At 27.3% G+C, this 17136-nt stretch overlaps 2 protein-coding genes across 4 annotated transcripts; one reads left to right on the top strand and one right to left on the bottom strand.

Annotated features, from left to right (window-relative positions):
* The first annotated feature begins 2921 nt into the window (after positions 1-2921).
* Positions 2922-3966, top strand: LOC110605558 (protein RADIALIS-like 3). 3 transcript variants are annotated; one of them, XR_002486410.2, is made up of 2 exons: positions 2922-3618; positions 3841-3966. XR_002486410.2 is itself a non-coding variant. In XM_043952822.1 (2 exons), the coding sequence occupies exon 1, from the start codon at positions 3351-3353 to the stop codon at positions 3606-3608; it is 258 nt and encodes an 85-aa protein (XP_043808757.1). In that variant the 5' UTR covers positions 2952-3350; the 3' UTR covers positions 3609-3618; positions 3844-3966. The 3 variants fall into 3 exon arrangements, 2 of the variants coding, with proteins under 2 accessions (XP_043808757.1, XP_043808758.1); XM_043952822.1 differs by having other exon boundaries at positions 2952-3618; positions 3844-3966; XM_043952823.1 differs by having other exon boundaries at positions 2952-3626; positions 3865-3966.
* A 4204-nt stretch (positions 3967-8170) lies between these two features.
* Positions 8171-10536, bottom strand: LOC110604381 (3-ketoacyl-CoA synthase 4). The gene has a single exon (XM_021742522.2). It carries the CDS (start codon positions 10023-10025, stop codon positions 8469-8471), a length of 1557 nt encoding a protein of 518 aa, XP_021598214.1. The 5' UTR covers positions 10026-10536; the 3' UTR covers positions 8171-8468.
* Between the last annotated feature and the right edge of the window lie 6600 nt (positions 10537-17136).

Genomic DNA, 17136 nt, shown 5'->3' with positions numbered 1-17136 from the left:
TTTTATTAGATTAGCTTTATAATATTTATATAAATAAAAAATAAAAAATAAAAAATATCCATGTATTTATGTATTAAATTTTATTAATTGGGTTTAGATAAAAATAATTGGCCTATAGTAGGAGGCCCCATCTATGGTTGACACAAACTACAAACCAAAAGTGGATGCCTAACAAATGGTTATGAGAAAAATGTGTGCATACACAATACCTAGGCGCTCCTCCCTCCGCTGGTCCCCTCTCCAATTCCGCTGCATCCATCTATCAGGCTGCAACCACATCATTTTCAAGCTTTACCACCATGAATGTGGACAATTGTACCGTTAAAAAATCAAAGTAAAGCAATGATAAATTATTATTTTATATATTTTAATTATAATTATAAATTAACGGTTTGAAAATTATTATATTTGATTTTACTTTTAAATATAAAATAATAATTTAATTATTTTGTATTAATAAAAACGCTGTTAAAATTATAATTTTATTTGATATAAAATAATTTTTTATTAATATATATTATTATATATCATAAAGAAATATATTATCATTATAATAATTTTAAATTGCAACTAAATTATTATTTTAGTACTAGTAAGACAACAAATTAACAATCGCTATAAAAATACTGTATACACAAAATTGTTATATCATCAAACCTAAATTTGCAGCGTTGTTACGGCCAATTTAGGTAAATATCTACCATGTACACAAAATTGTTACATCATCAAACCTAAATTTGCCATCTTAAATGCTTCCTTCTGGCACAAAATTCACTAGTTCTTCCATATAAATTCATGATTGGGTGTTCAAATTTGTGGATAATGAAGTGTTTTAGAGTTGAAGCCTCTTCATCTATTTCTTATTAAGGGAATTCTTAAATATAATATGTGAGTGAATTAGAATAGAGCAATAAGCTTTTTTTTTTGTATAAGTTAAATCCATTTAAGCTTTTCAAGAAGATCGACTAGTTTAAGAAGAAAGAGTGTTCAAATTTTTATAATAAATACATTATTTTTATTATGAATCAACATGGAATTTAATATAAATTTTTAAATATTTATAAAAAATTAAATATTAAATCAGAAAGTATATTTTTATAAAAATAAATTGGATTTAACTCAATTTCAAAAGTTAACTTAAAGTGAAGAAGAGTCAAAATTTTTATAAAGGCATACATTACCGACAAACAAATTTCGAATTTAACGAAGTTTAAAAATAATAATAATAAAGGTATGTCTTTGCTCTATCAAACTTTATGTTGCATATATGTGAAACTTCTTTATCATATCACGAGTGGCTTTCTGGCATGGATGGACCAGTGTGTGTTTCTTCTTTGGTCCCGTTATGACCTTGCATATTCAAAGAGTCATTAATCTATGGATCTCATTAAAGAGAGGGAAAAAAAAAAAACCTATGTCTTTCCTTTTAGCTTCACTAACACCGCATTTACATCTCAGTAGACATGAGTTTTATTATTATTATTAGATAACTCTGCTTTAGAGCTCCCATAATTTTTTCAGAGTAATCTATAAAAACGTCATTAGGTATTATCAGTATTAAAAGGTTGATTCTTATGTTTAGATAATTTAGTCTTTTCATTTATTTTTTAAGTATATTTTATTAGTAAATTTCAAATAAACAAGTTAATCCTAATTCACCATTTACTAGACCAAATTGCTTCATCTACAATTTGTAGAGAGAGAGAGAGAGAGAGAGAAAAGGTGGTGGTGGTTTTCAATTGGACAAGAGGGAGGATTTTGTTTCAGATGATTGCTAAGTGGCAAAGTATAAGATCTACAGACAATCGCCCTCTGCATGCATCTAGAGTATGCAGCCTCAAGTATCCAGCAGCTGCAGCAATGTTGTTCAGCAACAAAAAGCCGAAACTCCAATTCCAAGATGCTCAAACCCAACAAAAAAATTAAAAAAAAAAACAAATGCATTACCTCTCCTCTTTCTTGGCTGCATTCTAAGATTATGTCAGTCCTCTGCCATCACAGGCCAAGGATTCGAGTACTGAAACAAGTAATCAATATAAGATTTTTTCCAATACTGATAAATATGGTCCACATAACATAAATAAAAAAATATTTTAATTTAGTACCATATAATTTTTTATATACTAAAATATGTTGAAATCTTTAGTATTTTTTGTTTGAGTGAGATTTGAGGGTCTAATACTTAAAATTAGAGACGCTGGTTCTATTTTATCGCTTAATAGACTGGAGTCAGAGCCAAGAGCCAGATGATTATATTAAAAAAAAAATTATAATTTCTTTGAATCAAGGAAGAAATTTTTGTGCTAAGTTCAAATTTTTAGAGTTGGATGAAGAGAAATCTACATGCTTATGAGCATAGCATCGTTTTTGAGGCAGCTAATACGGAGGAAAAGATTGTATTTCCAAATCCAAAACACCAACTAAAAACTAAATCCTGATCTCAAGCACTCATCATCAACTCTGCTACAATAATATAATAATGCTTAAGCCAAAAGGCAAAAGGCAAAAGGTGAAATTTGCAGGTCAGTCCAAGGGGTGAAATTGAACTCTCTCCCCCTCTCTCCTTTCTCCCTGCCTTTTTCAAGTTTTGTTGCTTTCTTCTAAAGCTCTTACCTTTTGGCATATTGGACAGCTGCATGGGAGAAGTCCTAGACCTTACATTGCGGTTATAACATGGTGGAGTCATTTTTTTTTTTAATTATCTCGGTTTGAAGTTCAAACTCGAAGCTAATATTTATCGACTCTCTTTCTCTCTTTAAAGGCCATTGGTCTAATTGGTACCATAATCCTTATACAACTCATTAACTTATGATTTGTTTTTAAAAATTAAAGATTTTTTAAAATAATATTTTATTATCAAATATAGTAATTTAAAATCCCCATCACTAATTGGAGGTCAAGATTCATAAAACACCCAAAATTCTTATCCTAGCAGCTAAACTCGAACTTAATTGAGTAAAAGAAAGTGAGTTTCATACTTTACAAGACACTAGCTAGCAGTAGCTAGTGAATTAAGCTGTTGTGCATAATCTAGGAATCAATTAAAAAAAAACAAAGAAAGAACCATGTACATATCGACAACAAAAACTAAAGTATATGAAACTGATTCTCTTCGCTGGAGGGCCAGTGTCTGTACTTTGCCCTTCTTCTTATTGTGGTTCCAGAGAACTCGTCATTCGTCATACTCATGTCACCTTATTTGGTAACCATAGATTCTCCAACTGGATCCAACCCAACACAATCCCTACTATTTATAGCCACCACGCCAAGCACAAACCATCCTCCTAGCTGGCTCCAACCAAAACCTCCTCTGCTTTGATCAAGAGTGGTAATTAAGATCGTCGGAAAAAATGTCTTCAAGCTACCTCGCTTCAAGCTCCTCTTGGTCTCCATCCGAAAACAAACTGTTTGAGGAGGCCCTAGCCTTGTATGATAAGGAAACACCAGATCGCTGGGAAAATATCGCCAGAGCTGTTGGGGGCAAATCAGCAGATGAAATCAAGAGACACTACGAGATCCTTCTTGAAGATGTTAAGCACATCGAGTCTGGTCGTGTTCCCTTTCCTAACTATAAATTATCTGGTGGAAACCCAAGCAATGGTAATTAAAACACAGCAGGTAATATTAATTTTTCCATGCATGCACTGAATCTTTACGATTTCAACAATTATATACTTCATTCTATAGGGTCTGAAATATGAAAAACTCTTACCCATAGACAATAGAAAATTACCAACATGTATTCCTAAAGATTTATATGATATTTTTAGATTAATTGGATGTATGCATTCGGATGTAGCGAAAAATTTACCCTTGCGTTCTTTTAATTTTTGAATGTAGCAGCAGAATTGATCTGCAATAATGAAGAGACTAGGGCGAGAAGATTCACCGACGATTGATATCTAGTGAAGTCCAAAGCCCTAAGCTAGCTAGCTCTTTTACATGGTCATCTAAGTAGCAAATATGTAGAAACGTACATATTCTTCTATTATCGTCAATGTAATGAAACCATCTGTACTTCAGTAAGATGTTGCTTTTTTTTTTTTTTTTTTTTTTAAATTGTTTATCAACCTTCTTCTTTCCCACAATTATTGAAATCCAAATAAGATCATGCATGAAAATCTTCTAAATATATGGGATCATCATCAACTATTTTTGTACATTTTATTTACAACATAAATTTCCACTTTAAATCAAGAATTTAACAATAATTTAATTTAATTAATTTTTTAAATAATTATCTTGATAGATTCACTTTCATCTACGTACGAAGGAACCGATTCAAAGAGTGAAAGGGTAAGAATTTGGTATGCTTTCTTTTCTTCGGAAATCTTTTATGGACTCATTAATAATTTTCATGGACTTCGGCCTAAGCAAAAAATTTTTGCTTATCAAAAAAAAAAAAAAAAGAAAAAGAAAAAGAAAAAGAAAGAAGAAGAGGCAGCCCACCTATGTTGAACGTCGATCCAAAGAAAAGTGCATGAAGAATCATGCAATTGAAATCTAGGGATTCAGATAGTAAAGGCATATTTGGAATTAATGTTGAACTATTTTTTTTTTAGAAAAATGCGTTTTAGATATTAAAAATAATTTGAACAAATTATTTAATACTTTTTATTATTAGAAATTGAAAATCATTGATTAAAAATATTATTATGCCTCTTACAATAAAAATATTTTATTACAATTTGTATATACAAATTTTATATCTAAAATTAAAAATAAAGAAAATATCAACAAATATCACTTTTTTTTCAATCTTTAAAAATGAATTTTTTATGACAGTAGTGAATGCAAGAATCTAAGTTGGGGCGTAATTTAAATAAATGATAAAAAATAAATATATGAAATGATTATATATTTAAAAGATTTTTTTTATAAAAGTTAATAAATAGTATAATAAAATTATAATGATTCTTATTTATTTAATTAATTAATAATAAAAATAATGTATAAAATTAAATTAGATGATGAATCAATAATTTAAGAAAAATTTTACTATTTAAAGTATTGAAATCTTGAAAATTAAAGCAAATATTTTGAATTAAAAAATAATAGAGAAGGAGATGAATTGAATAGTATAATATGTATAGTTAAAAAATATATGAACTAAATATCAAAAATATTAAAATCTATTAGAAATTTATTTGATAAAAAAATTAAAAATTTTGAATTTATAAAATATAAAATATTTTAATTAGGTAATTTTAAATTAAGAATTAACTAATAAATTTTTTAAATTTATAGAAATCTAATCATAAGCTTTCTTACTTTAAGTAAAATTATCTAAATACTTTTAAAATATATAAAGATTTTAAGAGGAGCCCATAGTCCGTGCCGGGCTCTGCTAATGTCTAGAGATAAAATAAAATAAATAAAAAAAATTCATTCTTTAATTCCTTCCGACTGGTGTGATTTAATGTTTTAAAAAATTTAATATTTAATAAAAAAATTTATTCTTTATTCTTAAATTTTTATTATATAAAAAAAAATTACATAAAAATATTATATATTAAAAAAAATAAAGATCCAAATCTTTAGAGAAAAAAAAATCTGAAAATAGAATGGAAGAAATCCATACTAAATCCAAGTCATTAGATTATTAATTATAAATGTCATACCTTTTGAAATTACGAGAGTCTTCCAGGTTGAAAAGTATGTCGTTTTCTCCCCCATAAGAGATGAATCTTCTGCAAATGAATGAAACTAGCTAGTTATAAAAGTTTGCTATGGCTACTTTCAGAAGAAAAAATAAAAAAAACCATGAAGGAATACCACGACAGGCTTGCCATTGTTGGAGAAAATGAAGAATAAACAAGAATCTACTCTTTTTCTGAAACTAAATAGAATCCATTTTGATAATTAAAAAACATTTTTATTTATTTAATATCACATCATTAAAATTTTTAGTATTAATAAAAAAGGGCCATTTAGCTAATAATATGAATGTATAAGTGTTTATTTTTTATCAAATCAAATTTAAATCTTTAATTGAAAATTTATTAAAAAATAATATACTTTTTTATAATTTTTTTTAATACATCATTGATACTTAATGATTTAACTTTAAATTTGTCGTATCAATTTTAATTTTATTTAGTTTAATCTTCATTCTTAGTATTGATAAGAATATATAGGTGGTATAAAATTATTAATTTAAAATAAATAAATAAATATATATATATATATATATATAAGTAAATTCTGCAAAAATTATTTTGATATGAAAAAGAAATATATTTATATAAAATTTATATTTAGATTTTATTTTGATATGAAAAAGAAATATATTGACAAATGGATTGGATTTAATTTCAGTGTAATCTGGTTTTTGCACAATTAACAGGAACAATAAATATAATAAATTTTAATAAAAATAAAAATAAAAATAAAAAAGATTATATTACCCCTCAATTATAATATTTATACAAATACAATAAATCTAATTAATATTTTAAAAATACTCCGCTTATTTAGAAAAAAAAATAAAAATAAAAATCCTAAAACCACATGTAAAAAAAAAAAAAAAGAAAAGAAAAAAAAGTTGGCTCTTAACCCCTGCATGAAAAGATAGAATATAGAGACATATGAAAATGAAAGGAAACTGATAGGCTTCCTAATCACCCCACAAGAAAAGATGGTTTCATATGCAACTTCCTAGTTTTTCTCATCATCTGGTGATAGATATTAATCAACTATTTCAAATCCTAAGGACAATGAAAGACAAGACAAGCTTGTTCATCTCTCTTCCTCATCTTTTTATCAATTCTTCCTACTAATAGATGAGTTTCATAATCTAAAAATTGCTGCTTTCGTCATTGCCATTGTACAACATCAACCATTATGCAGAAACTGAAAGACTATTTGAGTACCTAAATGTTAGTAAAGGGTCAAAATCCTCTTAAACTGAGCATCTAATATTGCACAAAAAGACTAATAAGCGATGTTCCTTTTTCAGGCATGTCCTTTCTTCTAACATGATGCACAAGCAACCAAAGCATCCCAACCCAAATATAACGGGTGCAAATTTTGAGTCAGGCACGTATTTATATGAGTACTAGCTTTTCAGCCATTGATTTTACCGGGGATATGTGAAAGGTTTTTTTTTTTTTTTAATTAAATGCATGTATTCCCATGCATAATCAATGGCTACAAAGTTAGTGCTCATATTCACAATGCTTTCCTTAGCCTCTCCCACAAATTTTTAGTGATATTACTACTTTTCAGTCAAAAGATACCCAACCGTTACTCTTATAAGCAATCAGAAGCATTTAATGAAATTTGAGTGATAAAACTTCATTTTCAGCTCTTGGTGCTGTTGAATTCAGCACCATCATAAGCATGTCATGTGAGTTCTCTCACCCAGAGAATCCAACAAATACTACTAGAATCAAATTGAACAGTAAACAACAACTGTAAAGTAATGCAGAAGATTTAGGAAAAAGATAAAGTCCACAAGATAAAAATATTCCACAAGTTAAACAGTATAATGACTTATGGTTGAAGATTTCTACCAACTTTAGAAATTCTTGACAGGCTATCAATCAAGCTAGGTTGTCAAAATTGTTGCTCAAGATACAATATGTAAACTGCATGACATCAAGTCTGCGGAAGATGCACTAAACTTTTAACCTTGGTAGAAAAAAAGGAATACTTACCTAAAATGGATCATCTGTAATCTGGAAATAGGTAGGAAAATTCATGGTTGCAACAATTGCTTAACTTGTAGTTCAAGACCAAATGTATGAATCAGTATGGCTCCAAATCTAGGATATGAACACAGCATCTGCTTTCATAGATCATCTGCAATGGTAAAATCCTAACGGATGAAGTAGTGATGTCATCCTACATCAAGATCATGCAATTTTTGTCCGAAAAGTCAAGTTATGATAGAGAACATTTGAACCTCCTCATGGCAATAAGACTTGCACAAATAGCAGATGGTCATGAAATTGCGAAACCAGGACTGCCTACTTGAATCACCTTGTGACAGTTTCATGATGACTCGAGAGTCTGAGATTCAACTTATCTTTCTTTTAGAACTAATTACATTCAAGTTAGAAAGAAATAGCCAAGAAAAGATCTGATATGTATTCAGGTTTTGCAACTGCCCTGTAAACCATGCTTCTTATGTATTCAAATTCTCTTGAAAATGAAAAAAGATAAAGCATATCTAAATGTACATGTTTATACCCATCAAATTAATAAAACACACCATGTCCAGACATTGAGCATTATGATTACAGAAACATTAAATTTAGAACAGAGATTTAGCTTTTCATTTTTGTATGACATGTTAATGCTCGAGAAACGATGTGAGACACTATCACTTGTGAGATGAAATCACACATTACCTAAGCACCTAACAAGGAAAAATAAGCAGGCCAAAACAAACTAGCAGAGTAGTTTCCACTCAATCTATGACAGTACTCTTCTTTACATTGAGTTTCTAACCAAGTTGTTTGGAACTACAGAACCAACTTCACCGGATACCGATCAATGCAATCTTCCCATGGATTACTAGTAGAGGGCTTAACATTCCTCAGAGCCTCCCACACTGCACTGTTACACTTAAAACCACTTCCAAAAGCTATCTGCCACACTCGATTTCCCTTTCGCATCCTGCCCTTTGCTTCAGTGTAAGCCAATTCATACCAAATAGAGCTTGATGAAGTGTTACCAAACCGATGCAGAGTCATTCTTGATGCCTCAACATGTACAGGCAGAAGTTGCAAATTCTTCTCAAGCTCATCAATCACAGCTCTTCCTCCAGCATGTATGCAGAAATGGTCGAATGCAAGCTTAAAATCTGGGATATAAGGCTTCACTTTGGCATTGAACAATTTCTTGGCAACCAAAGTTGCAAAGAACAAAAGTTGCTCACTTATTGGAAGAACCAAGGGTCCCAAGGTGGTGATGTTGGTCTTAAGTGCTCCACCTGCAATTGCCATTAGGTCCTTTGACAAAGAAACGCCAGTTTTTCCATTGTCATCCTGCTCCTGATAAACACACCTAAACGCCTTATCATCAGCTCCACGATGGGTCCTAACCACATGAACAAGCTTGTACTTAGCCCGCCTCCTATCTGTGGAACTATTTGAGAGCAAAACTGCGGCACCACCAACCCTAAACAAACAATTTGGTATCAACATTGATTTCTTATTCCCAAAATACCAATTTTGTGTAATATTCTCTGTGCTCACAACAACAGCACAAGTATTCCTATGAATTTGTAGTAAATCCTTAGCAAGATCAATAGCTATAACCCCAGCACTACAGCCCATTCCCCCAAGATTGAAGCTCAAGATATTGCCCCTCAATTTATACTTATTAACAATCATAGCAGAAAGAGACGGAGTGGGATTAAACAAGCTGCAATTTACAACAAGAATACCAATATCCTTTGGCTTGATATTGGTATTGGCAAAGAGAATATCCAGTGCACCAAACATCACCTGCTCTGCCTCTTCCCTTGCGGCGGCCATTGATGGCCTTGGTGGAAGGTAATGCATAGCTTCAGGGACATAAGTCTCTTCTCCGAGACCTGATCTCTCCAGAATCTTGCGCTGAAATTCCAACGAGGAGTCGTCAAAATCTCCAGTTAGCTTGGAATGCTCCATGAATTGATGAAACTTGACCTGGAGATTCGATGGAGGCTTATAGCAAGCATAATCAACGAGATAAACTGATCTGGGTCGAGTCATAATATACCCAGTACATCCAAAAACAACAAAAACGGAGCAGACAACGACGATAACGAGATTGTATTGAAGTTGGAGCCAGAGGAGTTGAATATCCTCCGGATTCAATTGAGAGGCTTCAACGACAATGACCGCCGTTAAAGGGATCAAACAGAGAGTCAATAAATGACTCACAAGATAATGATAACCCAACTTCACATATTTAAGATTCACACTTTGTAGAAAATCAGGCAATCGTCGAGACTGCTTCATCCGAACACCACCACCACTACCAGCAGCAGCAGCAGCAGCGGCGGAGGATGATAAAGTCGATTGAGAGCTCATATTGGGGGTCTAAAACAAAAGTAAAATGATTCAGCGAAGTGGGTTTTGAAGTGAAGAGAAGTATAAATAGTGTACAAGAGAAGTGCACGTAGAGAATACGGATCCGTGAAAAGGAATAAGCAAAGAGGTGGGTGGGTTTTAGAAAAGTTTGATACAACTACAACAACGACCACTAAATCCCTTCTCGACGATTAAAGACCACCACGTAGAAATGGCAGATGACTGATTTGATTATGTAATACTCGTACATAGGAAATTAAAAAAGGGTTCTTGAAGCTTGGAGAAGGAAGCAATCTGTGAACTGATTCCTTGTTTTGAAATGTAGGTATTTATATTTATATGGGTATGATGGAAATTGAATTAAAAAATGGAAGTAGTGGTAAAAATCATTAATGGAGAGAAGGGTCAAATGTGAGAATGGGGATGGAGAAGAACATGAAAAGGCCATTTCTTGCACGTCTTTGAACATGGAAGAAGAAAGAGGAATGAAGGGGAGATTGTTCGTCCAGCTCATCCTGGTTTTAGCTATGGTTGTTGGTTGGCAGCTGAAAACTAGAAATATACTAGAAAGCGACATTAAATGTTTTTTTTTTAATTTTCTCATTCTTGCAATATTTTCAAAAAAATTTATAAATAAAAATGTATGGTCTTGCTTTGTGATCATCTTACCAGGCATGTGTGGTAGCAATTCTGATTCCGAGTCCGAGATTATCTTTTAAAAAAAGTTAAAATTCGGTTTATTTTTTATATTTTTCAGTTTTTTATTTTTTATTTGTCCATTTAATTGGATATAATGCGATTTCTGGTTCAAATTTCATTTCTTAAAATAATTATAATTATTTTCATAAAAAATTACAAATTATTATTTAAATTGAATATTTATCTGTATATCATATAATACACATTTTAAATTATCAACTTTCAAGTATTTTTTTATAAAACATCATATAGCTTATAGACATTATGGACCCATCTATGACCGAGGGCCTGAATTATTGAAAAGTCATAGGGATATTTATGTAATTTTTGTTAATTTTAAATAAATAAAAAAATTATCATTCAGTCTTTATATTTTTTTAAAAAATTATTAATTTATTTTATTTAAAAATCATTTAATTAAAATTTTTTTATATTTTATAAAATAAATTTTTTATTTTTATAAATTTATTAATATATCTTAAATATTTATATAATTTAATTCATATAATTTTAATTATATATATTATTTAGTTTTTATAATTTAAATATTTGTGTTATTTATTTTTTTACTAAAAGTAAATTAAATTGATTAATAATTATTTTAACAAATAAATTAAACTATTTGATTTCATAAAATACGTGAATATTTTAATTGAGTAATTTTTATAAAGAGTAAAATTAATAAATTTTTAAAAATTTATAAATCTAATAATAATTCTTTTATATAATAAAGTCTCAAAACCAATAATATTTTAAAATAGTCATTCTAATTTAATGTCTTTTCTTTATTTTTTATTTAAAAAAACTATATTTAATATTTGAAATTTAAACTTCACGCGTTCTACTTATTTTTTAAAATATTTAAAAAGTAAATTATTTACTAATTATTTAATTTATTAACTTAATATATATGTAAATGTCATAATAATTGAAATTAATCTATTGAATACTTGAAATTATAAAAATTATAATAGTTAAATATAAATTAATTATTATTAGAAAAATATTAAATTAATTATGTATATTATTAATTATAGTATTTTAAATTTTTATAAATTAATAAAATTAAATGAAAATAATTTGATTATTTGTAAAAATTTAAAGCATAATTAATACTGTATAAATATATATTTAATTTAATTTAATTTATTTACATATACTATTTTTTATTATTTGAAAGTGAAGTTATTTTTATTTATTTTTATTTATGTGATTGAAATTATATATTAAATTATTTAAATTTAAAAAGTAAATTTTAAATTTGTAAAAAATAAAATTTTAAGAGTAATAGATAGATTGTTTAATGAAATTTATAAACTATTCAATTTTAAATAAAAATAAGTTTAATAGTTAACGATTATATTTAAAATTTTAAAAAATATTAGATATAAATCAAAATATTAAAATTAAATTGTAATTTTTAAATTGATATTAGTTTAAATAATTTATATTAAAAATTATATTTAATATTTAATGTGATTAAATTAATTTAATTTATAAAATTTTGTGCATATAATTTTTTTAATTTCTGTATTTAAAATTAAATTTTAACTTAAAAATTTATGGGTGTAAATAAATACTTTTTTGCGAATTAAGTGAAATTAAAGTTAAAAAATAAAATTGAGTTTTCTTATTTAAATTTATCTATCCGTCAGTGCTTATAAATATATTATTAATAGTCTTTCTAGCAATTCTAATTTTAAAGTTTTTTCTATTTATTAAGAGCTGATAATAATAATTTTTATTTAAATTATATTATATTTTTAGTATTTATTAATTATAAAATTTTTATAAAAATATAAATAAATTTTAATATATATTAATAAATTATTTATACAAAATAAATATAAATATTATAAAAAATAACTATATTAATAATAATGTTTGTTTATTTTTTATATAATAAAACATATATATGAAATAAATTGTATTTTATTAGTAATTATATTTTAAGAAAATATATACATAAAATAAATTGTATTATTAGTTAAACATATATTATATGATAAATTATTAATTTTATATATATTTTAATAAGAAATAATATATATATATATATATATATATATATATATATATGTGTGTGTGTGTGTGTTATCAAATGTTTAAAATATTTTATAATTATAAATTAGTTATTAATTATTATTATTAATAACAACAATAAGTTATAAATTAAAATTAAATTAAAACAATAAAATAAATTTGATTCGTACATCCATGTCAGACTCCTAAATCTGCATTGATGAGCTTGCATGATAAAATTATACTTCACCACGTGCATAGTTACTGTTAGATGTGCCTTCCCCATGACATTTTCTTTTCTTTTTTTTTTTAAGAAGCATTTTCTTTATTTTTATTACCTTGTTTAGCATATAATTATTAGTCTATAGTAAAAAACAATATAATTATTAATCTTTTAGGAGTATATAAAAAAATAAGATTCTTGCATTTTACTTTATTCCCTATTTTTTACCTTTATTCTCTATTTTTTATTAATATTATAATTAATGTTAAAAAAATAATTATTAATATTCATAATTTTTACAAACCTAATTGGATAATAAATGCATTTCAATAAATCTGAAAAATTTTAATTTTTAATTTTTAATTTTTATTTTTAAAAAAATATTTATAATTTTTATTTGTTATCATATTTTTTATGTATTAATAATAATTATTATTATTAATATTTTTATTTTATATTAATTTATATAACAGTAAAATTAATATTCCTATTAAAATTTTTGTAATTTTTGTTTAAAAAAAATTGTTATTAATTTTAATATTTATTGGAGTGGTAAAATTAAACAAATGTAAATTATTTTACCAGTAACTGATTTTTTTTTCGTTTATGGGTTAAACTTGTAAGTAAAATAAAAACTTGAAGTTGTAAATAGAAGCATTTAATATTTATAAACTAATATTATTAGCTGATTTATCTGTAAATATTGTGTTATTATATAAAAATATTATTAAATAAAATTTAATTATAACTAAGAAAAAATTTATCTAAATACTTATTTCGAATTAAAGGTAAATTACACCTATATATGTAAATAAAAAAATATGCAATTAATTAATTTTTATTTGAAATCAAAATTTTAAAAAAATATAATTATTTTTTGTTATAATTTTTATAATAATTTATTTAATTTTTTTAAAAAATAAACTGTGTGAAACTAAAAAAAAATAGATATATATATGTAAGAATTCTAGAATGAATAAAAGAGGAGAAAATGCCGCCCACATGGAAAGCACCCCTACGACCATACGTAGATTCAAGGCCAATAAATGCAGGCGCGTGATTTGAGATGCCGACTTATCCTATGTCCAGTTGACCTTCAAACTCTAAGCTAGAGCACACATATAATATATATAATTATTTTTTTAAAAAGCTATTAAACTCAAAATAATCCTCACGTTTTGCTATACATTCTAGGTTTTTTTATTTTAAATAATTAAATTAAAATTTTAAATTTATCATAATTTTATCATGTAAAAAATTAATATTTTATAATATAATTATGTATTTATATTGATAATTTATTTAATATTTATTTAATTCACATTTTTTATAATTTTTTCGGTTAAATTAAATATTTTAAAATTATTACTAAATACAGTGGTGTAGAAATATATAATAGAAATGGATTAATTTTAGAAATTGTGTAGCCTTTCCAATTTTTTGAAAGCCAATTTAATTAATATTTTATGAAATTTATTATAAAGTCTACAGGTTTTTCATTATAAATTAAAATATATATTTTTAAAATTATATTAATTTGTATTATAATAATTATTTCTGGAAAACTTGATATATTTTTCAGGACAATTCTTATATTTAAGATTTAAGATTTCTTGCAATGAAATTTTAATAAATACCACATAACATGTGTTTGTTTTTAGGAATATATATATATATATTTGTCCGTTACACACTATAATTTTTTTTATTTGTTTTAAATTTTTAATCACTTTTTTCAAAATATGATATTTAATTTATCAATTTAATGGTTTGAAATATTCATTTATTAAAATTGATTTCCCAATATTAGGTAGGAAGTTATAATTTTAATGCGGACAAATGCACTGGAAAATATTATCTGAAAAAAATTATATTTTTTAATGTTTAAATAATCCGAAAAATATATTTTTTAATGTTTGAATAATAAAAAAATTTAATTACTTAATAAAAAAATTAAAATATTTTAAGAAAAATAACTTTATTTTTAAAAAAATAAAGTTATCATTTATATTTTAAAAATTTTATTAAATTTCTGTATATAAAATTTTTAATATATTTTATTTTTTAAATTAAAATTAAAAAATAAAAAATAAATCATCTCGTTAAAAAATATTTTTCATATAAAATATTTTGAAAAAATACGTATCAAAATACAAAATATTTTTTATAATAATTTATTTATAAAAAATATATTTAATTAATAAATTTATATATAGAAATCTCTCCCTTTCGAGGAGTGAGAGAAATTGTTGGAATTCTATGAATGAGCCTCGGGAGCCAGGATGCATGTCAGTTTCATACGACCAGGTGGAGTGGCACAAGATCTGCCTCTTGGCTCGTGTCGAGATATTGATTCCTTCGCACAACAATTTGCTTCCCGTATGGACGAAGCTTCAACACCTTAATAGAGCCACTAAGATAAAAAGTCTAATTTACCCTTTATATTTTTAGAAGTAAATACATTATTTTATAAAAAAATTTCGGAGGAATAGTATAAGAAAAGTACATTTAAAAATTATTTAAATAACTCTATTAATATAGATAAATATGATCTACTAAGTTTTTTTTTCCCTTAATCTAATACTTTCTAGGTTTATTTTTACTATCTAGGTTTTTTTATGATGATTAATAAAGTAATTAAAGCTTAATTTCATTAAAATACTTATTTAGTTATTTCAATTTCAATAGTCGTCTCAATCTACCACTAGAAATATTATTAATTTAAAGATAAATAACAATAAGATACTTTTAATAAAATTATACAAATAGTTATTGCGTAGAGGTAAAGGTAAAATTTAAAAGAAGTAATTAATTATCTTTAATTTTTTCAAAGTGACATATATTTATGAATAAAATAATATTTTTTTATTTTGAGATATTTAAAAAAAATATTTTTTACATTATAATTAATATAAAATTGTCTATTGTAATTTTGTTTAATTGTTTATTTTCTTCAAATGAAAACTAAAATCATTTCTTAACATTTAATTCAAACCTTTATGCTATTAATAATTGATAAATCTTTTCATCTTCCTGGTCCATGATAGATCTGGTTTTCTTCTGGGTCCCTTCTTGCTGGGCTCCCTGATGGGTCTCTCCATATTTCACCTGGTGAAAGGACCTGTAAAATAAGAAAGAATGGTCAGGGGCCTACCGGGGGTGCCCCGGTGGAGGCCCTTCGACGCTCAAGTCAGATTTTATGGCTCAGAGTAGTGTATTTAGACAAGAGTTGCAGAAAGAATAAAAATGGTGTCCAGGAAGGAGCAGGAAGGAGAAGGAAGAAGAAGAGAGTACCCCCCTTGCGTGGTTTCTACCGTGATATATATATCTGTCTCTCTGCCACAATGCTAGCTGTCTTCTGCCGCCCAGCTCCGTATGTACGGATGTGTCAGGCGCCTGCTCCATGCATAACGGCCATTAATTCTCCTCTGATACGCATGCGGAAGGACCCACCAGCGGGGCAGGTTAGTCATTTTCCTCTTTCCGGGCTGGGTTGAATGGTAGGGCTAGAGTTGAGCCTAGTGAGGGCCTGATTATTGGGCCGAGAGGTGTGGGCCGGCTTGATTGAGGAATCTAGGCAGAGTCCGGCCCTGTGATTGAGCGGGCTAGACCTGGCTCTCGAGGGGAATATTGAAGCCTTCGGATCATGGACTGTTTTCATAGGCCTGGCCTTTAGGCCGGGGTGAAGAAATCCGGCAGTCATCAATTGCCCCTTTATCTCCTCAGCAGTTATTCCATGACTGGTGAGGGGATAAATCTTTAATTTCTATTCATGTGTGGTCTGAGAACTGCTCTTGTCAAAAGTTCCATTTCTTTCCCTTTTTATTATTTTTGTCTCTTTACTTTGATGTTTGAATGTATGGCGTTATGGAAATGTGTGTTCGATGACGAATGATATTTTACCTCGGCATGTACCTCATCATTATTTTCTACTCACACTGTCTTCTGGTTTTGTCAACTTTACTTATTTGTTGGATCAGGCCGGCTCTACTGGGTCTTTGTTGGTTGAACCGATCCGGGCTAAGAGCTCGGAGTCTGGTTAAGCTTCAAACTTGCGATTTTTTCTTATTCTCATGAGGGCATTTCTGTTTTTGGCTCGCGATCTCGTCATTGTCGTGAGCTCAGGAATATAATACCTTGTTCCTCTTGAGATATCCTTCCGGTAAT

This window comes from Manihot esculenta, chromosome 17 (assembly GCF_001659605.2).
Source record: "Manihot esculenta cultivar AM560-2 chromosome 17, M.esculenta_v8, whole genome shotgun sequence".
Taxonomy (NCBI): domain Eukaryota; kingdom Viridiplantae; phylum Streptophyta; class Magnoliopsida; order Malpighiales; family Euphorbiaceae; genus Manihot; species Manihot esculenta.
This window is presented reverse-complemented; position numbering and strand designations above follow the sequence as displayed.